This window comes from Canis lupus, chromosome 7, assembly GCF_011100685.1.
Source record: "Canis lupus familiaris isolate Mischka breed German Shepherd chromosome 7, alternate assembly UU_Cfam_GSD_1.0, whole genome shotgun sequence".
In the NCBI taxonomy this organism is placed as follows: Eukaryota; Metazoa; Chordata; class Mammalia; order Carnivora; family Canidae; genus Canis; species Canis lupus.
The window spans coordinates 30,494,708-30,521,709 of record NC_049228.1 but is presented as its reverse complement, the minus strand read 5'-3'; the positions used below and the strand labels follow the sequence as shown (position 1 = coordinate 30,521,709).

Here is a 27,002-nt window from a genome sequence, read left to right as displayed (position 1 = left end):
TAGGGAGCCTGACATGGGGACTCGATCCCGGGTCTCCAGGATCACACCCCAGGCTGCATGCAGTGCCAAACCGCTGCACCACCAGAGCTGCCCTCAATGGGGTTACATAATTTTTTTAAAAGATTTTATTTATTTATTCATGAGAGACACAGAGAGAGAGGCAGAGACACAGGCAGAGGGAGAAGCAGGCTTCATGCAGGGAGCCCAATGTGGGACTCGATCCTGGGACTCCAGGATCACTCCCTGAGCCAAAGGCAGACACTCAGCTGCTGAGCCACCCAGGTGCCTGGGTTTCATAATTTCTATGGTTCCTATCACTATGATAGTTAACAGTTCCATACTCTAGGCTAACAGGAAGTGATAGGAATGAGCTTGAAGAAACTAAAAAAAAAAAAAAAAAAAGAGAGAAAGAGAGAGAGAGAAAATGGTGATAGGTTTTCAGCATGGAACAGAATGACAATGCAAAAAAAAAAAAAGAGATGAAAACTAAAAATGAAGTCTTAAAGAATATAAATTAAGAAGCAAATTCATTTAAAACTGTTTATTGAGTGTATTCAAAGCCTAGTATATTCAAAATACCATGCTAGGGAGCACCTGGCTGGCTCAGTGGTTGAGTGTCTGCCTTTGGCTCAGGTCATGATCCTGAGGTCCTGGGATTGAGTCCCACATCAAGGTTCCCCATGGGGGAGCCTGCTTCTCCCTCTGCCTATGTCTCTGCTTCTCCCTGTGTATCTTTCATGAATAAATAAATACAATCTTAAAAAAAAGAAAAGAAAAACCCAAAATATCATTCTACGCACTACATAGGAATAAAAAAATAATTAGGAAGCTTGGGCTTTTTCCTGGAGGCACTTACTCATTGTATGTTCAAATATAACATATGTGGAAAAGTTAAAAAGGAAAAGAAAAGGTCAAATGGGTTAATAGATTATAAAGAGGAAGAAGTTGTCAATATGAAGTGGTTTAATCAGAAAGAGGTTCACAGGAGAACTAGAGAATCTTCCTGGATCTTTTTAAAAAATTTTGTTTATTTGAGAGAGAGAGATAGTGAGAGAGCAGGAGGGTGGGGAGAGGGAGAAGCAGATTTTCCACTAATCAGGGAGCCTGACATGGGGCTCCATCCCAGGATCCTGGGATCACTACCTGAGCTGAAGGCAGGAACTCAACTGACTGAATCATCCAGGCACCCCAAGAATTTTATTGGATCTTGAATGACTCTGGCATGGTACTAGGATTGAGGAGGCCATGCCTAGCAGAGGGACCAAGTCAGTGAAACTCAAGAATGAGCACAGTATGTTCAAGGATGGTGAAGATTCTCTCCTGGCTGTGAGTACCGGAGATTAAGAAGAAATGATATGGGGCACCTAGATGGCTCAGTCAGTTAAGCGTCTGGCTCTTGGTTTTGGCTCAGGTCATGATCTCATGGGTTTTGAGATAGAACCCCAAGTATGGCTATGCGAATCCGCAGGGAGTCTGCTTGAAGATTCTCTCCCTCTGCCCTTCCTCCCTTCACTGTCTCTCAAATAAATCAATAAATCTTAAAAAAAGAAGAAGAAACCATATGGAACAGACTGTGGAGGGAGGTAAGGGGGCAGGAGTTATAAAGGTCTAGGTACTATAGTGCAATGTTATGGAGAAGTAGGTGTGCCTGAAGTAAAATAAAGAATTTGGCTGGTTTTTGGTCCTGGTACCTGGGAAGTAACTTCAAAATCTTGGAATTTCTCAAACAATGGGATTGTCTTTGTTCTTCATGGTAGGACCTTTGGACCACAGCTGAATTTATGCTAATGAGGTCTCAGGATGGGGTTGGTTATGCTGAAAACAGCAACCATGGGAGGAGAGGGTTGGGGCTTTGAACCATGTGATATGGGCCTGACTTGTGACCTCTGAGGAGGGCAAGGGTTTAAGATTGAGTTTAATCACATGGCCAATGATTTAATCAATCATGCTGACTTAATAAAACCCCAATTAAAACTGAACACCCAAAGCCTGGATGAACTGGTTTTGGTTGGTAACCACACAATAGATGTGCAGGAAGGGTGCTATCCCTGAGGACACAGAAGCCTCATGGTAGGGACTCTTCAAACTTTATCCTATGTTCCCTTGATTTGGCTGGTTCTGATTTATGTCCTTCACAATAAAAGTGACATCATAAACATAGCACCTCCTTAAGATCTGGGAGTCATTCTAGTAAATTATTGGGGGGGGGGAACCCCTAGATTTACAGACAGTTGTCAGAAGTGTAGGTGGCCTGGTGATCCCAGAGCTGATTGCTGGTTGGTTGCTGAAGTTGCAGGAAGCTCTTGGAGAGAACTTAACCTATGAAATCTGTGCTAACTCCAGGTCCTAGCATCAGAATTGCTTTGTGATACTGCAGTGCCCAAAACAAAGCCTGAAAGAGGTTCTTCATTGAAGGCACCCATAAGACCTAGGAGATGGGATGAGTTAGATCTCAAGGGGTGTCACTGGACCTTCTTCATCTCTGGAGCTGTAGGGTTCTTGGCCATTCCTGGTCAAGTTTCCAACAGTTTCCCTCCTGTCCCACCTCCTGCCCCATTACATACTACAGCTTAGTAAAAGTATAATCTACTATTTTTAATGTTAGAAATATGTAAGGCTTGTACTTAGATGATGAGGAAGGAGAATGATTCAAAGATGCTCCTGAAGTTTCTAGTGTGGAGGAAGAAACAATTGCTGGGGAAACACAAGTAGCATAGAGTTTAGACATTGTCGAAATAAATTTCTAGGCCCATGCTGGAGCTGCTTCTTTTGCCTGTGGTCAGCAAACCAAAACTTCGGGAACTGTCATGTCCCTGAAAATGCCTCAGTTGACCAGAAATGCAGTGTATCTAGCCAGCCAATCCTCAAATGCAAGCCAACTCTCCATCTTTTCACCCCAAATAAGGTTGACTATGTGGCCCCAGACAGTTGGATATTTTCTTTTTGTTGCTTCCTTATTCTTTACTGTAGATCTTATAAAAGTTGCTTGTCTTCCACCCCACTTTGCAGGTCTCCTAAAGGAGACTCCACTTCATGAAGCATTCAAGATTGTTTGCATCATCTAAATTGACTTTAACAACTTTTTAATAATGTGTTAATGTTGGAGTACCTGTTTGACATCTAGTGGAGATGACCCAATGGCAATTTTTTTATGAGTCTAGAAATGATGACAAAAGTCAGGGCTGAATTCTGACAGTTAGAGCTGGGTCTTATGTGAGGCAAGCAACTTGCAAGACCATGACTATTGCCTCCTTAAATTTCATGCCCTAGGCTCCTCCTTTCTCCACCCTAGTCCCAGTCTGCTGAGAGTCCTAGGGAAGTCAGGCATAAATGAATAGAATGGATTTCCAAAAGGGGAGTAGGAAAGACTAGAAGGTCAAGGATAGATCCCTAGAATTACCAACATTTAAGGAACGGGAAGGAGACTAAGCAAAGGTAGTGAAAACAGGTGGCTTAAGGTGTAAAAGCAAAACTAGGAAAGATTATTCATGAACCCGAGGAAAGAGGCGAAGCTCATGTCCAAAGAAAGAGAGTAATCTAAGGCCAACCAGCTAGCATAAGGCATGAAGACAGGTCACCTGCTTTGGCAAATTGATGGTCATTGGCCCTGCCTTCAATAGTCTCAGTAGACAGGAGAAGTGGCTAGAAGCTAGATGTCAGGGGCTCAAGACTGAAGAGTAGGTGAACACATGCCCCCCCCCCCCACACACTAGGCATATGCAATTTTTACCCAAGTTTATTGGGTGAATAAATAAGAGAAGATAGAAGAGGAAATACAGACATATAGGTTACTCTTCTAAGAGTTTTGGTGGTGAAAATTAGGAGGGGAAAGTAGGGTTCATAGAAGTTTTATTTTTCCTTAATCATGGGGCAGACTTGCACATGTTTGGAAAATGAGGGAGAAGGCTCATTGCCAGAGCAGAGGTGGAGGGCCTAAGGAGGGTTGTACTTGGAATCGCTGTAATTAGGAATGGGAAGAGGTTCCTTTTGTGTGCTGCTGAGGACTGGGAGGTGTATTGAGGAGGCCAGCCACTTACAATAGGGCCCTTGGTGTTCATAAGACCCTATTGACTACTGGTAGAGATAAAGGCTCTTGTCCACAGAATCTACTTACTTTTGTGGTCACCAGAAGGGTAATAATTCATGAAAGTCATACACTTTGTGAAAAATTCATCAAAGTTAAAAGTAGAAGGTGGTTTTAAGAAATTAACCTAAATAAAGAAAAAAAAGAGAAGTTTTTGGTTATTCTGAGGGTTGTCTCATTCTTTGAATAGAATTTTTCAGCAGAAAGGGCAGGGAGTATGCTTTTTCATGTCCAGGACATGGAAAACAGAGACTGGCATATCTAGACAACAAAGAAAGAAAAAAATAAAAAAGAAAGAAATCCAGATTTCTTTAATCTGGATGTGCTCACATTAAAATCTTTCTGATTAGTCCTTAAGGTCTCAAACTTTAGTGTGTACACACAAGGCCACATCAGGCAGCTCACCTGTGTACTTTTCCAACTCTTGGAACTTTTTTCTTTTTTTCTTTCATAACATTTCAATGTAAATAAAATCTGGTTAAACTATATATCATTTCTTTCTTATAAGGATAAGAGGACAAAGGGGCTGATGCCTAAAAATGTAGTAGGAGCATCATCAGCAATAAGATTCATATCAAGATCAGGATCCCCATGGATCTCCATGGTTCATGGAGAATGGTACAGACTCACTTCTGTGGTGTTCTCGCCTCCCACCCCATATGAATAACCTTAGTCCAATCATGAGAAAGTGTCAGGCAATACCAAAGAGAGGAACATTCACTGAAATGGTCAATATTCTTATTGAGGGACATTCACCAAAATGGTCAATATTCTATTAAGTATCAAGGTCAAATAAGATAAGGAAAAACTGAAGAATTGCTATATATTGTGGAAGACTAAGTAAAAATAACAACAAAATGCAGTGTGAGATCATGGATAGAATCCTGGAACATTCCACCGACGATATTCAGTGGGAAACTGGTGAAGTCCAAAGAAGGGTTTTAATTAGTGAATAGTATCATACCAATGCCAGTTTTCTGGTTTGTTTTTTTTTTTAAAGATTATTTATTTATTTATTCATAGAGACACAGAGAGAGAATGAGAGGCAGAGACACAGGCAGAGGGAGAAGCAGGCTCCATGCAGAGAGCCTGACGTGGGACTTGATCCAGGGTCTCCAGGATCATGCCCTGAGCTGCAGGTGGCGCTAAACCGCTGCGCCACAGGGGCTGCCCAGTTTTCTGGTTTTGACTACTGTACTCTGATTATGAAAGATGTTAACATTGGGGGAAGCTGAGTAAGGGATATATGGAAACTATTGATTTTGAACTTTTCTGTGAGTCTAAAATTAATTAAAATTAAAACAATTTCTAAAGGTATAGGGAATGATTGAAGATGGGGAGTGGGGCATTGTGAGCCAGCGAGTTGGTGTAGCCTGGGGAGTATGGCAGGAAGAGTGATGGGTGGGTATGAGGGTGGTAGACTGATGCACGATATGGAAGAGCCTCTTGCCTTCACCAGCAGCTACCCAAATTCTCCACCTCCTCTCTGTCACCTGTTCTGGGTTCAGCTGGAGGCACAGCCCTCCTCTCTGCTGCATATGTTCCAAGTCCAGTTTCTCTAACTGGCCATATCCCAAGACAGTTCTGTTTATAGTTAGTCTCCAACTTCACCAAGGTGTTTGCTACTAGATGGGGCTGTGGGGAAAGCCTCTCTCCCCTCACTAAACAGCTGCCCCCGCTCGCCTCCTAACCTTACCCTCAGTGATCCCTGGCCCTGAGTCAGGAGGGTGTTGAGTAGCGCAAGTGATGGCCAATGGCAGCCCTCAAATGACAACCCTCTGCTCCCAGGGAATAGGCAGGAGACCCTTCCTGTTCCTTAAGCAAGGACACTAGCTCCACCAAAGGCCTCCATACCTAAAGTCCGTATCTTCAGTTAGCACAGAAGCCGAATCATTTCCTCTGGAATGTCCAGCCTTGGCTCCTGGACTAAAGCCTTGTAAGTCCAACTCAGGTGGTCTCCACTTGAGGAGCTTCCACCTCAGGAGCTTCATGGGACCAGCCTTCCCAGTGGCTTTCCTGCAGGCGACCCCTGGCACAGAGTCACAGAACTTTCTGCAAGCACAACATTGCACCTACCTTAACTGCTCTCTGATCTGGAATCCTCTCAATTTCGATCATGCTCCGGTCACAGAGCTGCCAGCAGTTTGGTGACAGAATGACATCGTTCATCTGTGCCATGTTCTGTGCCAGGCGCACATCATCTACTGCCTGACCAATCACCAGGAAGAAGTTGCGTGTTTCATCTCCAAAGACCAACATGGTGATGTGGCCAGCAGCCAGTGCTGGCAGGGAGGCAAGCACGAGAAGCTCTGGATTATTCCCCAGCAGCACTGGTTCTCAGGACAGTCAGAATCTTGATGTGACTGTACTACCTCAGAGCAAAATGTAGTTTCTAAGACTTTACACAGGAATCAGAAAATGCCTCTATGGGCCCAGGACTTCCAAAGCTCTTCTTTCTCCCAGAGCTAGAAAGTTGGCTACTAGTCTTCATCTTTCTGGACATTGCTCTCTAGATGGCCCCATCAGCCCCAAAAGTGATTTTATCTTTTCTTCAATTTACTTGTACTTCAGAGTAAGAGAATAACTTTAGTAACTCCTTTCAGAGAGGATATGTGTTTTGTCCGAGATGGAGGCTTTAACTAAGAAGAAACCTTTAGGGTTGAATTTCAGCAATAGGCAGAGGGGAAAGGAGTGGATATTTTGACAACTAGGTTCCCATTCCAACCTTGTGCCCTCTGATTGTTTTCAAGCTGAGAGCTGAAGCTTTTGGTACCTCAGTGACAGAAGACAGAATGCTGTGAAATATGACACGTATACAAAATGTGTATATGAACGACCTATAGGTGATACACAGTTCCTTTAAATTACTGTGATTGACAGCGGCAAGACCTGACAATACTAGCAGTAATAGTGATAACAAAGACTTGCAGAGTGGGTATTTATGTTAACTGCTTAAACTCACTTCTTGGAGCCTGTGAGGTAGATGTCAGGATTAGCCCAAATTCCCTTCACTAGTGAGGATGCCAAAACTCATTCTGGTTAGCCCAACCCCAAAGTTCAAGACACGATGGGTGGGCTGAGCCACTATGTTCCACCATATTCTGTGTTTTCTCTTAGGGAGAGAGACACCTCAGGGGTTGAGACCCATTTTCAGACTGCTGTAGCAGCTCCCCTTTCTCAGGACTTACCGATCTTGACTCGGATATCCAGGCCTTCTTCAGATTCCTGTGTTTCAAACAATCCATGGATCTCTAGGCTACATTTAATTACCACCGTGATAATGTTTTTCAGTTGCCTTCGCTCCACCTTCCAGAGGGCTAGCAGCGCATCACCTTGAAGAGACAGACACACTGGAGGGCTCCTGAACTGCCCTGAGGGCCAGTCTGTTTTGTCTGAAATCTATATAGACACTTCCTCTTCAGACATGCCTCAAGCCAGCCACCGCTTTCTGTGAAGCACCTCCTTTGTGAGAGCACAGGCACCTCGCACTCCTTCCTTACCACTCCCATCTCTGTGAGCCCCCATACCTGCAAATTTTAAGATGTCTCCTCCAAAAAGCAACACTTCTGAGGGGAAAAAAAAGAAAATAAGGTAAATCAAACTCTTAATTTCTTAAAACTAATAACAATTCATTCTCCATCCATGGAATAGAAATTCAGTCCAAAGAACAATTCAGAGAAAAAACTTATATTAAGGATGTCTGAGACAAGTCGCTTATACCCATTGGAGTGTGTTTCCTCAAGTATAGAATATACACATTGAACTAGATGATGCATATGCTCTGTTTCTGGGAATGTGAAAAAATAGAAAAGAAGGTGGGATTTCTGGGGAGGCCTGAGGATAACCACCTACTCCTCTGATAGTGGAATGCTTCTTACTGGTCAATCTATGTTATAAGCTGGGGCTTGAGTGACATGGGTGAGTGGATGAGTGACAGGATTCCATAGAAGTGAGAATCAGAAAATTGGGAAACCACCACTAGGGTCAACTTGGGTTTTGTATACTACCAACTTGTATTTTGTTTAGCCTTTATGACAGAAGTGGGCATTTTCCCCTCTTCTTTATGCATCATCACAAATTTGTTGAGTACCATTGTACTGAGTGGGACACAAACAGGAATTAGATACGGTTTCTGCTTTTAAGGAACATTAACTTTCGTCTAGTGGGTAATATTAAAATATTAACTAGGAAACTTACATCCTGATAAAAGACTAGACCTCGAGTTTACCTTAATAGAGTACATCTTTTTCTTCATGAATAGGTCAAATTAATAATACAAACAAGATGGCAGGCAGAGGTTGAAAAGTCAGTCGTGCTTCTAAATTCCTCATTAGAAGACAAAGCACTAATGAGTTATTTATAAATCACTTATCTATTCATACATGTAGTCTTATCTTAAAGACTACATTTGGGTTATGTTGATGCTCACTTTTTTGAGTAATTAAATATAACTAAAATTCTTTACTTTGTTTTTAAAGATTTTATTTATTTATTTGAGAGAGAGAGACAGAGAGAGAGCATGAACAGGGGATGGGCAGAGGGAGAGGGAGAAGCATGCTCCCCGCTTAGCAGGGAACCCAATGTGGGGCTAGATCCCAGGATCCTGGGATCATGACCTGTGCTGAAGTCAGATGCTCAACTGACTGAGCCATCTGGGCACACCTAAAGTTCTTTTTTTTTTTTTTTTTTTAAGATTTTGTTTATTCATGAGAGAGGCAGAGATACAGACAGAGGGAGAATCAGGCTCCCAGTGGGAGCCTGGTGTGGGACTTGATCCCAGGACCCCGGGATCACACCCTGAGCCAAAGGCAGATGCTCAACCACTGAACCACCCAGGTGCCCTGCACCCCTAAAGTTCTTTAAAGGTAATCTCTAGTTCAGTCTTTTAACTGGTGCAAAACACTCTTTCCCTCAAATAGTCTGTATTAGTGAGGTCTGGTTACATTCCTTTACTTACACTATATTATATTTCAAAAGAGATTGGTTTCTTACACATTTCATGAGGAAAATAAAAATAGCATTCTAACTGGTTATAACCAAAAAATACAGAGAAACAATAGGTGAAATATACTTAAGTCAGAAACCCATGGGGACACTTACTCTCCACTATTGCACTTATGTAGTGGTTGAGGATCTCCACCAACTGCTCAGCCCCTCGGTCCATGTACATGGCTGTGCTGAACTTCTCAGTCATTGCAGTAAAACCTGTAATAAATGTTCACCTAGTTTCCTTGGCTGCTTGGAGGAACCAAGCAGAGCCAGGAAAAGAGGAACTCACTGGAGAGCACTGCGCCTCAGCTTTTAAGAATGGGCAAGGTCTCTTCTCAATGATCTTCAGCTGGTCAAGTGTCAAATATGCAGCCTCCCCTATCTAAGCTTATTATTTTAGAGGGTCAGGGAAAGATGCCAGCTACTTCTTCCCTCCAAATTTCTCACCCTTTACAGGAAAGACCGCAATTCCTTTAACTGGTATAGAACCTTCATTCCATGGTAATGAAAACACACAAAATGTAAACACTCCTGAAGAGGTGACAAGCTTACTGTTAGGATGTAAACAACATCTGAAGAGACCATTTCCTGAGGTCTAGTTTGCCTAGAGGTGTGTGGGGCTTGGGAGCTAGATTTGGTGAAATTGGGCAGGGACATGGAGCCTAAAGTTCCAAGCATGGGACTGGGGCATCTTAAAGGTTTGCCCATGACTGGACATGCTGGGTAAGGGAAGACGAAAGGGCCAGGTACACAGGGTATCCCTCCTCCATTGTTTTCTTCATGGGAATATCTGCTGTAATAGCACACAAGCTCAAAAATGACACCCCCCCCCCCCCAGCAATCAAGCTGTGTGTGTTCATCCACATGAAAGAATTCCCCCTGCGCTTGCCTGAAATATCAACAAACATCAGGACTCCATCAAAATAATCCACAGAGGGTAGCTTTGGAGAGAAGTCTCCATAGACAATGAGGTCCGGTAAATGAGCTGCTATTCTGACGATGGCCCGGTCCTGTGATTCTTCTTTTCGAGTGTGCATGTTCAAGGCAAAAGTTCAGGGTCACAGCAAAAAGTCTCCAAATAGGCCTTCTACAAAGAAAAGCTGAGAATGGAGGAAATCTGACTTAAATTAATTTACTCACTTTCCTATTTCTTTTTCTCCACTTGCTTTGTTCTAAACTACAGACTACTTATTTATGTGGTGATGATGCCTGAAGGGTTGAGTCCCACTTGAAAAGGGCTACTTTTCTATATGGAGAACCCCTGACTTGCTGGGTATCCCAATCCTGAACAGCTGTGAAATATATGAGCACTATTATAAATGGAATGGGGTGAAAGAGGATAGCTGAATGAGTCCATTCATTTTCATGAAGAAATGGGCCCTCGGGACACAAGCCCTGTTGAAGAGGAGCCAGTGGCACTATCCACTCAGCTCGTGATCTTTCTCCTCCTGTCCTCATGGTTCATCCTCCTCTCTCCTTCCATTTCGGTCTCCCATTCTTTTCTTCTCCTTTCAGAAAAAAAAATATTTTTTTAAAGATTTATCTATTTGAGAGAGAGAGGAAGAGTACAGAGAGGGAGAGAGGGAGAGGGAGAAGCAGACTCCTCATTGAGCAGAGAGCCTGACATGGGCCTTGATCCCAGGACTTGAGATCATGACCCAGCTGAAAGCAGATAACGCCCAACTGCCTGAGCCACCCAGGCTCCCCCTCCTTTTTGAAAATTAAAAAAAAGTATAGATGTGAGTTTATGTGGGTATTTATATAAAGGTGAGTAGTAAAGCAACGTATCACATATAAGCAAGAGATTAAGAGAGATTAAGTTTATTAAGGTATAGTCTTAAATAAAAAGAGGGAAGAAATTCAAAGGTGTGTGTGTGTGTGTGTGTGTGTGTGTGTGTGTGTGTTTAAGGCTTTAAATTGTAAGTAAAAGGGAGATGTTGAAATTTTAATTTATTGCCCACCTAGTTCTAAGAAAACCAGAATTTCCTAAGACTTTCCTTTAGCTGTTGGGATCAATTAAATGTTCATGCCTGAATGTTGTAAAAATCATGCTCTATGATCGTGAACAGAAATAGGACACCCGATATATTCAGAGCAATCCAAGTTCCTGGAATAAGTAATACAGATAACAAGAGAGTTTAAAAACAAAAAAGGAACTGTTACTGACCGGTTGGAACTGGTTGGTAATTTCAACCAGACACAAATCATACTGGGGTACATGAGCATTAGAAGGAAAAAGTGAGACAGTAAACACGTATCACAGACTTAAGAAAAACATTTTTTTAACAAAACAAGGAAAACATTAGTATATTTAGCAAATTTTAAAATGTACAGAAACCTTTAAAATGGAGTACTAAATATTAGGTATTGAGTAAAGGAAAGGAAAAGCCTTGGTAAACTCAAATGTGAGAGAGTGAACAAAAGAGAAACACATACCCAAGGTTAAAAAAAGGGGCAGCATTTAAAAACTCAATTAAAAAACCACAGCATGTGCTAGGAACAATGAATAGAAAACATGTAAATCAAATAAGTAATTTCAGATACTGAATTTGATAAGTCTTATATGAAAAGTATAACAAATCTTGTTAAGACAGAATTGAACTCCAAGATAAGAAGGTATTTAAAAGCACTTATTTTAAATAAATTCAAGTAGCCAGCCTGAGATAACCTATATACACAAATATTGAAAGAATGGACAGATGTTAATCCTGGGAACAAGAGAGGAGCTGGAAAACTGGAGAGGGGCATGTCTCTTCCAAATTTCAAAAGATGTGGCTACAGAAAACACAGACTGGTAAATACAGTGTCTCAGTCAGTATAAGCTAGATTATGGTTCATTAACAAATACTCCAAAATCACAATGGCTTAAAATAAAGGCTTATTTCCTGTTCATTTTTTACTTGTGCTACATGTCTATTGTAGTCATCTGAGGCTTTGCTCTATTATTGCTTTCACATTGGGATCCAGGCTGGGACATTCTGGCTAGCAAGACAGTGGGAAAAAAGGATTTGATGGGGTAGACTCATTCTTAAAGTGTCCTCCCAAAAGTGAAATATTTCTCTTCTAACTCACGTGACATTGGCTAAAGAAAATTATGTGAATGCAATTTCAAATAAGTGTGAAAGTGCAATTCTACTATGTGTGCAGTGGGAGACAGAGATGGAATATTTGTAATAATTCAAATATTTGTTAATATGTGAGCACTTAGATCAGCAAGAGGTGGTTAAAAGGAGTTAAAATAGATTTAGAGCCAAAAACAAAGTTATTTCCTTTTTTGAAGAGTTATTGAATTTTTAAATCAATAGAATGCTGTAGGTAAAATATATCTTGACTTTAACAAGGCATTTAGCCAAATTTCTCACATCCTCATGGGTAAGATACAAAATTATAAGAGTGATAAAAACACAGTTATCTTTTAACACAGTTAACAATCCGAACCTAAAGGATATTCATTTGTGTTCTGTTATCCACTCAGACAGCAGTCTCCATGGGCATGCTAGAGGACTTAAAGATGTAATTGGAGAGAGAGCTAAGGTACTTAATAACAGAATCAGGATCTTAAAATATCTTAATTGACTAAAATGATAATAAAATTTCAGAAGAACAGAGACAAACTGCTATGTGTAGAATTTTAACAAAATCAAATGCATAGGCATATGGTGTGAAAAACTAGATACATTGCAAATTCCATGCAGCTAAAAAATATCTTTTAAAAAACATTTTTATTAAAGCATAACATGTTGAGGAAAATGAACAATTCATAAGGGTATAGCTTTATGAATTATTATAAAATGAACAATCCATGTAATTCCTACTGATATCAAGAAAGAGAACATTACCACTACAGAAGCTCCTTTCATGCTATGGCCCAGGCATGCCCTCACACTTCTGCCAAAAGGTAACCCCCTCTCCTTATTTCTAACACCATAGGTCACCTTTACCAGTTTTTAAGCTTTACATAAGTAGAATCATACTATATATATGCTTTCATTTTTCTCAAATGTTTGTGATATTCATCCATGTTGTATGTGTACCAATAATGTTCCTTTTTAGAGCTGTTTAGTATTTCACCAGCTGATTAGATCACAAGAATTCATCCATTGTACTCATACCAAGAGTATTCCCTGATGAACATTACACTTAATATTTACTTTATGTAGAATATTCCAATTTTTTACAGGGCTCATTTCATCAACTATATCAAATCTCTCCTAAAAAGTTACATCCTTGGAAAATATTTCTATTTTAATACTGACCTATTGGATGTTTCCAGTTTTAGGCTATTAGAAACAATGTTGCTAAGAACATTCTTGTACATATGTTCTGGTAACACACATGCATTTTGCTTGGGCATCTACTTAGGAGTGGAGTTGGTGGGTCACAGGATATACATATATTGAACTTGAGTAGATCCTGCCAGTTTTCCAAATTGGTCGTACCAATATACACCATATGAGCAAGATAATCAGACTTCAGAATCTCTGTCTCCCAGCCAACACGCTGCTGCCAGTCTTAAAAAATCTTAGCTATCTCGATAGGTGAGTGGTGGTATGTGTGGTTTTGTATAATCCTGGTGGTACTAATGAAATTAAGTAACTTTTCATATGCTTATTGGCCACTGGGATACGAAGCAATCTTAAGGTATACAGGTAGTGTTCAAATCTGATCTAGAGCATTGGGATTAGTTCTGGCCGTTTTATCTGAAGGTCACTAACCATGGAACATGAATGATGGGAGAGATTGGAAATGTTGTCAGGAGATGATGACATTCCAGTGAAAATGCTAGTCATCTTCAAATATTTGGAAATGTGAAAGTTGTAAAGTAGCACGAAGACACAGGTCCCTGTGCAAAGTCTAATGCAGGCCCCTGCACAAACTAATTCCTCTATTTTCTCCCTCAGGCAGGGATTCGGTGTGGCTAAGTGAGAATAAAGTTCACAAGAAGGTTGACAAGTAAAGGCAAGTTAGCTTCCTCAGTAGAGAGGATCAGTTTATCAAAGAATGGGTGATCTTAACAGTATTTCTGTAGGCATGGATGCTCTGAAGAGGCTTGCACAGGTGTGCTAAGCAGCCACAGAACTGAGGTAGGACTGAAGAGAACTGAGCAAGGCTGTAGCTCTATTCCCTCTCCTGCCATTGCTGACTTCTCAGCCATTTTGATTTTGGCTACCATTTGTGAGACTACCAGGATTAGTACAATATATAGGACATTCAATTACATTTAAATTTTAAATGAACAATGAATAATTTTTAAATATAAATATATCCCAAATATTGCATTTTATTTAGCAATGCTGCTTCTAGCCTGTCAATTCTGGTAAATACCATACTCTCCTCACATGCACAGTGTACACTCTCTTGTTCTGGTTGGAACACTGTGTGGAAGGTGGGTTAGATTTATTTTTTGTGGCTCCAAGAGGAGGAACTAGGCTCAATGGCTGGCAATCACTGGGAGGCAGATTTAAATGATGTAAACTCCCCTGCCTGGAAGTTTAGGAAGCACTGGATTTCCCCAAGAAGGGCACAGCTGTCTTCCCTGCAAGATCACGGTGATTCTTATAGTTAATGGAAGGATGATTACTTAGATTCCATTGTTTTAAATAAGGTGATTTGAGAACTTGGACAGTTTTTTAAGTTTATAACTACTAGATAAAGAAAGTAGATGCATTTGGCTACTATTTATGAGAGAAACTAGAGTAAGAAAATGATTTGTCCATGAGCTGAAGAGGCACAGATGTCTAAAATAAATGTTTGTCTTATGAACACTCAGAAGACAACAGAACATTTCTATTTTAGATTAATATTTACTTGTGGTGCACACATTTGAGACCTCTTTATGTGAAGCATTTTACATAGGTTGCCTCAAAACAGCACTGTGAGGTAGGCCCCATCCCCATTTTATAGACGCAGAAACTGAGGTTCAGAGAGATTTCCACAGCTGGAAAGCCCAGGTCGGTGGGATTTGAACATTCATGTTCTTTCTACCACACCTTGCTACATTCATTTGTTTTATGACACTTTAGGGATATAGGTCATAAAGACCTGGTGAAAAGATGTATTTAATCTTAGAGTACTTCCAATGCATATTGATGGAACTGTCATCAATTATTTGGCCAACTCAATCATAATCAAGAAGAGAGCTCGAAAAGAGCAGGCACTGAGGGTGCATGAATGCACTGAGGAATGAGGATATCTGAAAGGATGAAAGAGTAAGCAGGTGGGTGAGGCCTGAAAGATATATTAAGAAAGAGTTCTCTGAAAGAAGGAAGGAGTGCATGGCTTCATTCTAGTTAAAACTCAGCAGTATCTGAAAATGAAAATGAAATTAAAGATCAATTATATCCATCATGGTTTCTCTAAACATCTCTTTTAGAAACTTCTAACAGATTTCAGCTTTCATCTAGTTTTTCACTACTATGTCAAATCAGGCTTTATAAGAGCCCAAAGAGGAGATACTCTGAACTTAAAGGGATAATGTTGTTAGGAAATCTTGCCAGACCACTCTAGCCAAGGCAACTTTTCCTCTGAGTTATGAGGGCACTTTGTGTTATAAATGTATGTGCCTTATTTGCTATTTAGATATCCTTCCCTATCTATTGGTCTGCTTATGTCTTCTGTGATTTAAACTCCTGTTTTAGAGACCATGTTCTACATGACCTTGTTTTCTCCACAGCATTTCCTACCAACCCCCTCACACAGTTGGCATTTGCTGTTTGAGGACTGATAAAGAGGAGGCTATCATGTGAGAAGTAGCAGGAAAGGGGTAACTAAAGAGGGCAAGCCAGGTAAATAGAGCATCCAGAATAAATAGGATGAGGCAACATTTAAGACTTCAAGTTTCTAACCTCACTTGATTGACACAGATTTACATTATCTATCTATTATCTATCTATCTATCTATCTATCTATCTATCTATCTATCTATCTATCATCTACCTACCTACCTACCTACCTACCTATCATCTCTCTAGGATTCCTAGCTCAAGGACTTCCCACTTTCCTCTAAGCCAGTACCTGTCTTCTTCCCAGAGGGGTGACCTCACCTTCACCTTTGCAACCATTCTTCCTACTGGGATGCCACATACCTCCTCTTTCTCCAGGGCTGAGGGAAAGCCAGAGCCTAGATCAGGTACCAGATGTTTCAGGAGTGCAGAAAATAGAAAAGGGGCCTGGGTGACATTATTCTGAAGACAGCAGAAGTGCCATGTCCATCTATAGCTGACCCATAAAATGACAGTTTTGTCTAAAAGCCGTTTTCCAGACCACACCCTCATCAGAAGCTCATTGTTTCACGCTCACTAACTGTGCCTCTGATTGGCTGGCATGGTCCCCCCCCTCCCCCACCAGTCCCAGTGGCCTGTTACTCCTACATGGACTGGCTGGTTCACGTTCTCCATCCAGACCTGTGGGGCAAGGGTCAGGGAGACTGATGGCCCCAAAGTAGTTTTTATAACTCTTTCTCTGACCTAGTAGAGGGGGGTTGAAATTAGGCAATAGTTAGTGGGTGATTATAATAAAGCCATGTATCTCCTGAATAAGCAAACACCCAATTTTGGTTAGTAATAATTATGGCTTTTATCAGGACCGTGAAATTTATCAGTTAAATATTTAGTACTTTAGGGATTTTTGTGAGGTAAATTTTTGTTTAAAGAATTACATATCCTTCTTTTTTTATTCAAGTGCACATTTCTAATCAAATTTACCCCAAAGATAACCTGCAATCCAACATGGCACTGACCATAATGTGTTTTAGGAGGGTTGCAGATTTTTTTCTAACAGCTTCAATCCTGTTTTGATTTTCTAGCTCTTCTTATATATGTCACAACTACAATTAACATTTAGTGACACATATGTAAAACTTGAATTTAAAAAAGTTGAACTTTAAAAGTAAGTAATCATTCTCAAGATGAGTCCAGCCCTATCATTAAATTTACTGTGTTTCAAAATATTGTAAAACACAGTTGTCTTACGGAGAAAAGAGATTAATTTAATTATATTTTCTTGAGAAAATTTTGTGATGTTAGTTGTGGAAACCAGTCTTAATATAATTAGAATCATACCTCATGTAATTAAACAGACTCCTTAGGGAGAAAGCCCATCTTAATACCAGTGCTTTCTATTTTTGTTTCATCATATAAACAAGCTCCAGTAGAAACTGTTTTCCTTCATGGAGAGGAACCTGGGATTTGAGGTCAATCCTTGTTAAGATTCAACCTTTCACCATCATTTGAACAACTTAAAAAAAAAGACAACCTGTTTACTATGGAGAAATGACAGCACTGATGTACTTTGGATCAATATTTCTTTGAAATGAATGCCAAACCACAAAAAAGATAGGCTAAAGAATTTATCTTTTTTTTTTTTTTTTAAAGAATTTATCTCTTCTTGAGCACTCTCCACCCTGCTTCTGGCCCCACATCACAAGCAGCATGTTTTCTGCTTTAGCCTATGAAAATCTTAAGAGTTCCAATAGCTACGACCCCCAGAAAGTGTGCAAATAGGTTAACACAGTTTATACCCTTTTTGCAGATATACTTTGGTATAAGAAAGTACTAATCCTGAAACTTCCTAATTTTACACCCATCATCGACCAAGTCCTGAGTTAAAACATTATTTCTATTAGTCTTTATAACAATCCTATTACGTAAATACTTTCACATTTCCATTTTACTCTTAAAAATACTAAAGCCCAGAGACAAAGATTAATAAGATCTCACAGTTAATATGTACCAGAGTTGAACTGAAACCCAGGCCTGTTAGACCTCGCATTGAGGACTTACCTAATAAAGCTTTCAGGGCTGGTTAGAAATTTTGATATAGAAATCAACTCAATTAGACCGATCAAGTGATCTGTACCATTGTGAAATGTACTTTTATGGACTTCAGTACCCATATTGGTAGTAAGGACTTCTGGCATATAAATTCTAAGTTTTTGAGAGTAGTTGTGAAACTGGTCGTGGACTATGTGTTTCAAGTGGTAAGAATTTTTTTATTGGAAACTTATTAGAGTCCTTTGATTTTTAAGATTCAGTAATGGAGTGGATGAATGTTTTGGGGCATAAAGAAAGCATGAGCTGGTAGTCTGTCAATGGAACTTCTGAGAACCAAAGGGAAATGTGATTGCATCTAACTGCTATAAATAGTTTGACTGACAAGTGGGGCTTAGGAGAACTCATAGGAAAGAGCAGGTTTTTATTTTATTTTATTATTTTTTAAGATTTTATTTATTTATTCATGAGAGACACAGAGAGAGAGGCAGAGACACAGACAGGGGGAGAAACAGGCTCTCAGCAAGAAGCTGATGTGGGACTTGAGCCCAGGACCCTGGGAATCACACTCTGAGCTGAAGGCAGATGCTCAACCACTGAGCCACCCAGGTGTCCCAGGAAAGAGCAGGTTTTAATGAAAAGGAAATATCAGTTCAACATATACATTTTAATAAGCCTTTTGTGTCTATGCCATATTTCTTAAGAGATGGGGCCTGCAAGTGCTAGAGGTGTGCTGGTGGAGCATACTGTCAAAGACGTGTTGCCTGCTTTGGAGAACAACACGTAGCTGATACAGAAGATCACTGAGACATTCACACAGCAGCTTCAGGCAAAGGGAAGAGGACTAAATGAATTCCAGGAAGAGTACAACATTTGTCTCATGGGGGAAGATGAGAAGCCAGCAGCCAAGGAGAACTCAGAAGGGGCTGGGTCTAAGTCCAGCTCAGCTGGAGTGTTGGTCTCTTAAGGACCACGGCCTTTGCATTTTCTTCTACCCCAACTCCCACTTCTTCTAATTTCTCTTTATTGTTATTATTATTATTTTCTCTGCTATTGTAATATTTTTTGTTAATTAAATGTTTTGGTCAGAAAAAAAGGTTTAACCGTAGGAAACACATACACATGTGTGTTCACATAGGCCAAACTAATTTAACAGCATGGTTATACAAAGAAAGCAGTGATAATTGGGCTCTTCAGGACCTCTTCACTTTTTCCTATGTCAAATTCTCTAATCCTTCCTCCTCAAAGATGGACTAAAGAGAAAGGATAACTGATAAAGTATAAGGTTTTCACTGCTAACTGCCAGATTTTGATCACATACAGTATTTTAAAAGTTCTTTTGTCATTGCTTCTTCAAACTTAGAAATAACTTGCTTTGGTGATTCCTCTGACTACAGTTCTACTCAGGACTGGCTCTTGTAGAATTTTTAGAAGGAAACCCACTACTCTAAACAGGAGCTCAAATTGAATAGACTGTTGATTATTTCTAGCACAGAATAATCTATGTTGTCTCTCTTCATAAGAGGGATAAAAGTCGTAATGTTTATAGAAGGCTGACTTATGTCCAGGGCACTCTACTAGACACTTTAATCTGCCCAAAGTCATAGATTACAAATCACAGAGCTGGGATTCAAATTTAGGACTCCAGAACCTTTTCTGCCACATTATATCAATTATGGAATGTAATTCAAAAACTCAGAGATCCTCTGTTACTCTGTGGCTATTAAAGAACTGCTAGCCATTCCATTATCCACTTCTCACTCTCTTTAGCTCTATTTCCTTTTACTTCCAGGGACTTCATCATCCTTCACTGTACAACAGATTATTTAACCTTTTAACCATCTCTGGTAGACTAGAACAGAAGGAGCAAGTATGACTTATTATGGGCAAATAGTAGAAAAGAATGTTACTCATATCCATAAATAAGTTCCTTAAGTCATATATAAAGAAACACTGTTATTAAAAGTTTGCTTTATTTTTCTGTTAAATCAAGTATTAGCCCCCAGTTTACAGTTTGATTTTTTTATGCCTTCCAAACAGTAGCACAGTTAATATCACCTTATCAACAGCCAAATTATAAATCAAATTAGTCCCAGTGGTTTATGTTCACATCTAGATTGTTCAGGTGGTCAGGAACTCTTATTTGTTTGCTTTAGTTTTTAATTCTTGGTTATATCTATAAAGGAAACAGAAAGAAAAATAATTATGAATCACAATAGATAAATGTATAATAGGAAAAGAATGGGAAGTATATTCCATGTCTTCTTTCTCACTAGTCAAGAGGCTATATATTGGGAACTACAATCTTCTCAGGGGCATGTGTGAAACAGGCAGAATAGAAAGTGACTTAAGAATTTTATTTGCATCTAGCCTCTAAATGCCAAAAAGTTTGACAACAGTTTCCTATACAAAACTATTATTTTGGTAAATATTTTCATTCTTGAATTATGTAAGAAGAGTGAAACAAATATGTGAACATATAGATAAAATTTACTAAAGTGTGGTCATCTAGAACTTTTTATTTTATACTTACAAAACATCTGTCCTAAGAATAAAATAAATTGGGAATGGGATCCTGTCTAATCACTAAAAATAAATGTATTTTTTGTGATGCAGGCAGGCTACTGGGTTGTTAGCAGTTTGTAAAAGCTGGGTTAGCAGGACAGTAAAGCTAAGTCCTATTTCCATTCTCATTAATCTAAAGAAAAATTAACCACAAAGCCATAGTCTTTTGCTTCTACAACACCCTGAGCTTCATTTATTATTCTTTCCAGATTTACAAGAGTAGAGAATATAAGCACAAAAAGTAACTTATTCCATGAAGTTTACCATACCTCCCAGATTTCTCAAAAAGTTCTGATTTTAAATACTCAACAGTGTTCTTCTAAATGCTCCAGAGTCCAACATTTATATTTTTAATTAAATCTCCCAATCTGCTATTGTGACTGAGAGGTGCCAAAAATCTTTTTGTCAAACTGCATCTGAGTTTTTGCTTTAGAAATAGTTCTGAACGTTGCACTTAGCATTTTCTTAGCTCTACTACTGAGTTAACATAAGGTTAGAATGAAATGGTGGCTGAGAAAAATACTCGTGAATAAAATCACTGTGCAAATCAAAGTTTATAGGAATATAAGTAAGCTCTAAAACTGTTAGATGATTATGAAAGAATGGAATTATAAACCCAGGGATAGTAAAGATAAATAAAATCAAGATATAATATACTCTGCAGAATAGGATGCCTTCTGAAAGGAAGGTAAATTATAACTGAGTATTTTCTATTTCTTTATTGAGATCATTTAATTTTTTTTTAGCCAAAGAACATTGTCTTGTAATTTAGAAAGGCAGTTCAAACAAACCTAGAGCCTTCATCTAAGATGAGTTCACTCCAGAATGCTAGCCAATCACTGACAAATAATGTTAACTACTGAGTATATTGGCAAATTTTGGAAACATTGTGGGTTCATTCCCAGGCCACCACAATAAAAGCAAGTATCACAATAAAGCAAGCAAATGAATATTTTGGTTTTCTGGTGCATATAAAAGTTATGTTTACACTATACTATAGTCTATTAAGTGTGCAACAGCATTATGTCTAGGAAAGAAGTACATACCTTAATTTAAGAATACTGCTAAAAATTGCTAACCACCATCTATGTTTTCAGTGAGTCGTAATCTTTTTGCTGGTGGAGGGTCTTGCCTCAATGTTGATGGCTGTTGACTGACCAGGGTGGTGGTTGTGAAGACTGGGGTGGCAGTGACAGTTTCTTAAAACAGGACAACAACGAAGTTGTCATGTCAATTAACTCTTTCTTTTACACATGATTTCTCTGTAGCACACGATGCCACTTGATAGCATCTTACCACAGAAGAATTTCTTTCAAAATTGGAATCGATCCTTTCAAACTCTTCTGCTGCTTTATCAACTAAGTTTATGCAATATTCTGAATTCTTTGTTGCCATTTCAGCAGTCTTCACAGAATCTTCACCTGGAGAAGATTCTATCTCTAGAAACACTTTCTTTTGCTCATCCATAAGAATTAACTCCTCATCCATTCAAGTTTGTTCCTGAGATTGTGGCAAGTCAGTTTTATCTTCAGGCTCCACTTCTCATACTTAGTTCTCTTGCTATTTCTACCACATCTGCAGTTATTTCCCTCAGTGATGTCTTGAACCCCTCATGTCATCTATGAGGGTTGGAATCAATTCCTTCCAAACTCCTGTTCACAGTGATATTTTGACCTTTTCCCATGAATCACAAATGTTCCTAGTGGCATCTAAAATAGGGAATCCTTTCCAGAAGGTTTTCAATTTACTTTGACCAGATCCATCAGAGGAATTACAATCTATGGCCTTACAAAATATATTTCTTAAATAAGAAGACATGAAAATTGAAATGACTCCTTGATTCATGGGCTGCAGAATGGCTGTTGTCTTAGCAGGATGAAAACAACACTAATCTTGCCATACATCTTCATCAGAGCTCTTGGGTGACAAGGCACATTGTCAACGAGCAGAAATATTTTGAAAGGAACCGTTTTTCCCTGAGCACTGGGTCTCAACAATGGGTTTAAAATATTCAATAAACCATGTTGTAAACAGATGTGTTGTCAATTTATAGGGCACAGGCAGAGGAGATTTACTATTATTTATTCTTAGGTCTTTAGGATTCTCAGAATGGTAAATGAGCACTGGCTTTAACTTCAAGTCATCAGCTGCATCAGCCCCTAGCAAGAGAATCAGACTGTCCTTCAAAGCCTTAAAGCCAGGTATTGACTTCTAACTATGAAAGTCCTGGATGGCATCTTCTTCCAATATAAAGTTGTTTCACCTACACTGAAGATTTGTTGTTTGCTGTAGCTACCTTCATTACTTAATCTGGTAAATCTTCTGGAAAATTTGCTGCAGCTTCTACATCAGCACTTGCTGTTTCACTTTGTACTTGTGTGTTATGGAGATGGCTTTTCCTTGAAACACATGAACCAATCTCTATTGGCTTCAGATTTTTCTTCTGCAGCCTCTTCATCTCTCTGAGTTTCACAGAATTGAAGAGAGTGAGGATATTACTTTGGATTGGGCTTAGGCTTAAGGGAATGTTGTGGCTGTTTGATCTTCCATCCAGATCACTGACACTTTCTCCAGATCAGTGATAGGCCATTCACTTTCTTATCAATCATATATTCACTAGAGTAGCATTTTAATTTCCTTCCAGAATGTTCCTTTGCATTCACAACTTAAATGTTCAGCACGAGAGGCCACCTTTTGGCCTGTCTTGTTGGCTTTCAACATGCCTTCCTCACTAAACTTATTTCTAGCTTTTGTTTTAAAGTGAGAGATGTACAACTCTTTCCTTTCAATTGAACCCTTAGAGGCATACTGCAGGCTTATTAATTGGCTTATTTTTAGTACTACTGCATCTCAGGGAATAGAGAGATCTGAGGAGGGAGAGAGATGGGGAATGGCTGGTCGGTGGCGCAGTCAGAACACACACATTTATCAGTTCAGCTCACTCACTGTCTTATGGGGGCATGGTTTGTGGTGCCCACCCCAAACAATGACAGTGGTAACATCAAAGATCAGTGATCACAGATCATCTATAACAAATATTATAATGAATACTACTCAGCCATCAGAAAGGATGAATACCCACCATTTGCTTCGACGTGGATGGAACTGGAGGGTATTATGCTGAGTGAAATAAGTCAATCAGAGGACAATCATCATATGGCTTCACTCATACGCAGAATATAAGAAATAGTGAAAGGGATTATAAGGAAAAGGAGGGAAACTGAGTGGGAAAAATTAGAGAGGGAGACAAACCATGAGAGACTCCTAACTCTGGGAAACAAAGGGTTGTGGAAGGGGAGGTGGGTGGGGGTTGGGGTGCACTGATGAGGGCACTTGATGGGATGAGTACTGGGTGTTACTATACGTTGGCAAATCGAACTTAAATAAAAACAAATGTAAAAAAATTTTTTTTAAATGATAATTTTTGAAATATTGTGAGAATTACCAAAATGTGACACACAACAGACATAAAGGGAGCAAATGCTATTGGGGAAATGGTGTCGATACTTGCTAGGTGCAGGGTTGCCACAAATCCTCAATTTGTGAAAATGTGCAATATCTATGAAGAACAATGGAGCGAAATGAAATAAAATGAGGGATGCCCTGTAAACAGTTTTAAAAACTTCCAAATGTTCCTGGAACACTTTCTGACAAGACCAGCAGCTCACTCTAAAGATCATTTCCAATACCACATAACCATACACATTTAGGTCCCATTTTATTATATATAATGATAAAAGATTCATGGAGGAAATTACTTAATATTTCATAACTTGTGTATGTTGTCTTAGAAGATTCTATGAAAGGGCTACATATCTAGATATAATACACAGACAGATTTAAAACCTAGATAGCAAACATATTGTTTAACACTCTTAACTTAAACCCCTTGACTTTTCTATAAATTTCTGCTTTAGGCATATCCCATCTTATCATTATACATGAATCTAAAAAAAAAAAAAAAAGGCATTGCCATCTGGGTGGCTTCTGAGGCAGATTTTTCTTTTTAACACCTTTGATAGGCTTACCTCCAAATACGGAAGAGCTGAGAAGCTCCTGCTGCACCCACAAAGAAATTAACAGCAAACAGACTCCAGTTTTTGGGAATAATTACAAGTGAGTATCTTGACCAAATAAACCCTGTTGAAACAAAATATTTTTTTAATTTTTAAAAGTTTTTGTTTTTATTTATTTTAAAAGATTTTACTTATTTATTCATGAGAGACAGAGACAGGCAGAGACACAGGAAGAGGGAGAAGCAGGCTCCCCACAAGGAGCCTGATGTGGGTGGGACTCGATCCCAGACCCTGGGATCACGCCCTGAGCCGAAGGCAGGTGCTCAACTGCTGAGTCACCCAGGTGCCACAGAAACAAAATATTTTTTAAAAAGCATGGGTACTGCCGCAATATCTTTTGAACATTCAATATTAGAGTAAGATAATTATGCATAAGACCATGATAACATAATGTAGGATAAAGGAAAAAGAAATGCTGTACTTTGAGTCTTTCATAAAGTTGTTATGATTCAGTGTTACACAAAATATTTAATTCTTACATCAACAGGTAATCTTTACAGAGCAAATGTTTATTAACTTTTTCCTACTTATAAAATAGGTTCATGGCAAAAACTTAAAAAACAAAAATCCATGCAGGTACTTATTCATAGTAATTCTCTTCTGCCTTCTCCATGTATAATAATTTCCCAGAGTAAACATTGTTAATTTCTTGGTATGTGTGTGTGTATGTTTGAGTGTGTATATATGCTTAAAACTTTAAGCTATTAAATAAATTGATGTAAAACAAAATAAATATATCACACGTCCTACATGGAATACAGAAAATATTTAACTTACCTGTGGCCATCAAAACAGCAGATTGAGCTGTGCTGAGTTTCTCTGCAGGTCTGGCCATGTCAGCCAATCCGGCACACACCAACCCCTAGAAATACATGTCAATATACAGAAAGAGAAGAGGTACCATGAGAGTGCAGTAATAATTCTTAATTTAATTAATTAATTAGTTAAAAGATTTTATTTATACATGATAGACACAGAGAGGCAGAGACACAAGCAGAGAGAGAAGGAGGCTCCATGCAGGGAGCCCGATGTGGGACTCGATCCTGGGCCCGCAGGATCACTCCCTGGGCCAAAGGTAGGCACTTAACCACTGAGCCACCCAGGCGTCCCTAATTCTTAATTTTACATAAAACATAAAGATTTGAGATTTCCATATGACAGTTGCTGTAATTTTAGTATCCGTGCATTAAGCAAATGTATACATATCATCATGAAAAACTATAAAGAATTCAGGAATGCTTTTTGAATTTGTGTTTTATTAACCACATCAAATAGCTTCATATACTTGAAAATCAGTAGTGTATATGTATTCTAACAAATAGTACTTCTTTCACTTATGAAATTATATATTCTTTATATATGCTGGAAACCACTGGTGTGGTGGATGCCTAAAAGCTCCTTAAGGTAATCTGTATAGATTCCTCCTTTCATGTTTTTGTCAACATTCTTTTTTAAAAGTAGAAGTATCAGGGACACTTGGGTGGCTCAGTCGGTAAAGTGACTCTTAGTTTTCACTCAGGTCATGATCTCATGGTAGCAGGATCAAGCCCCATGTCAGGCTACATGCTCAGAGTGGACTCTGCTTGAATTTCTCTTTCCTTCTTCTGCCACCCACCCCCTCAAGTTCTCCAGTGCGCTCTTTCTCTGAAAGAGGTAAATAAATCTTTGGAAACAAAAGTGGAAGTTTCAGAAAAACTGTTATAATTTTAGTTTTGGGGTCACATTTTTCTTTAATGTCAAAGTACACAAGGTTATTTCTTCTCTGCTGGTTTTTTTTTTATTTATTTATTTATTTTTTTTTATAAAGATTTTATTTAGGAATGCCTGGGTGGTTCAGTGGTTAAGTGTCTGCCTTTGGCTTGGGGCGTGACCCTTGGAGTCCCGGGATCCAGTCCCACATTGAGCTCTCTGCATGGAGCCTGCTTCTCTCTCTACCCGTGTCTCTGCCTCTCTCTGTGTCTCTTATGAATAAATAAAATCTTAAAAAAATTTCATTTATTTGAGAGGGAAGAAGACAAAGTGCACAGGTGCAGGGGGAGGAAAAAGCAGACTCCCCTCTGAGCAGGAAGCCCTGAGTGAAGGCAGATGCTTAACCAATTGAGCCATCCAAGTGCCCCATCTCTGCCGTGTTTTTAACACTGTTGTATAATCCCCCTACTGATACCCTTGCCATTAGTATCACTCAGAAAATATAGTAATGAGTCTTCCTTCACTAGAGTATTAGTTATGCTTTTCTATTGTAGAGATGAGAGTATGTAATAAAATGATTTTTATTGATGAAAAATTCAAGCATACCCAAATAAGAGACGAGTACAAAGAATGCTTACAAGCCCATCACCCAGAGTTAATTATTGAAATTTTGTCACATTTGTTTCATCTCCTCTCTTCCCTTTCTTTTTTTCCTTTAAATATTTTATTAAATCAAATTCTAAATGTCATTAGAGAATATGTTTTTAAGTAATTATTTTTAGGTCTCACTGAGTTTCTAAAAGATGCTCTGACATGGAAAATATAAATCAG

The 27,002-nt window shown here is 39.1% G+C and overlaps 2 protein-coding genes across 2 annotated transcripts in view; both read right to left on the bottom strand.

Moving 5' to 3' along the window:
* The window catches only part of ADCY10 (adenylate cyclase 10), an 83,479-nt gene extending 67,183 nt beyond the window's left edge, over positions 1-16,296 (bottom strand). Inside the window, 7 exon segments of the mRNA NM_001253833.1 lie at positions 4,115-4,211; positions 6,161-6,366; positions 7,273-7,416; positions 7,612-7,650; positions 9,185-9,289; positions 9,963-10,160; positions 16,159-16,296. Coding sequence (NP_001240762.1) covers positions 4,115-4,211; positions 6,161-6,366; positions 7,273-7,416; positions 7,612-7,650; positions 9,185-9,289; positions 9,963-10,110 — 739 coding nt within the window. The 5' untranslated portion in view covers positions 10,111-10,160; positions 16,159-16,296.
* Positions 16,297-19,784: 3,488 nt separating this feature from the next.
* MPC2 (mitochondrial pyruvate carrier 2) overlaps positions 19,785-27,002 on the bottom strand; it is a 29,543-nt gene continuing 22,325 nt past the window's right edge. Inside the window, exons 3-5 of the mRNA XM_038542635.1 lie at positions 25,260-25,344; positions 24,435-24,546; positions 19,785-20,017 (exon numbers count right to left, since the gene is read on the bottom strand). Of these exons, the coding sequence (XP_038398563.1) occupies positions 19,981-20,017; positions 24,435-24,546; positions 25,260-25,344 (234 nt within the window). The 3' untranslated portion in view covers positions 19,785-19,980. The remainder of the gene's footprint in view (positions 20,018-24,434; positions 24,547-25,259; positions 25,345-27,002) is intronic.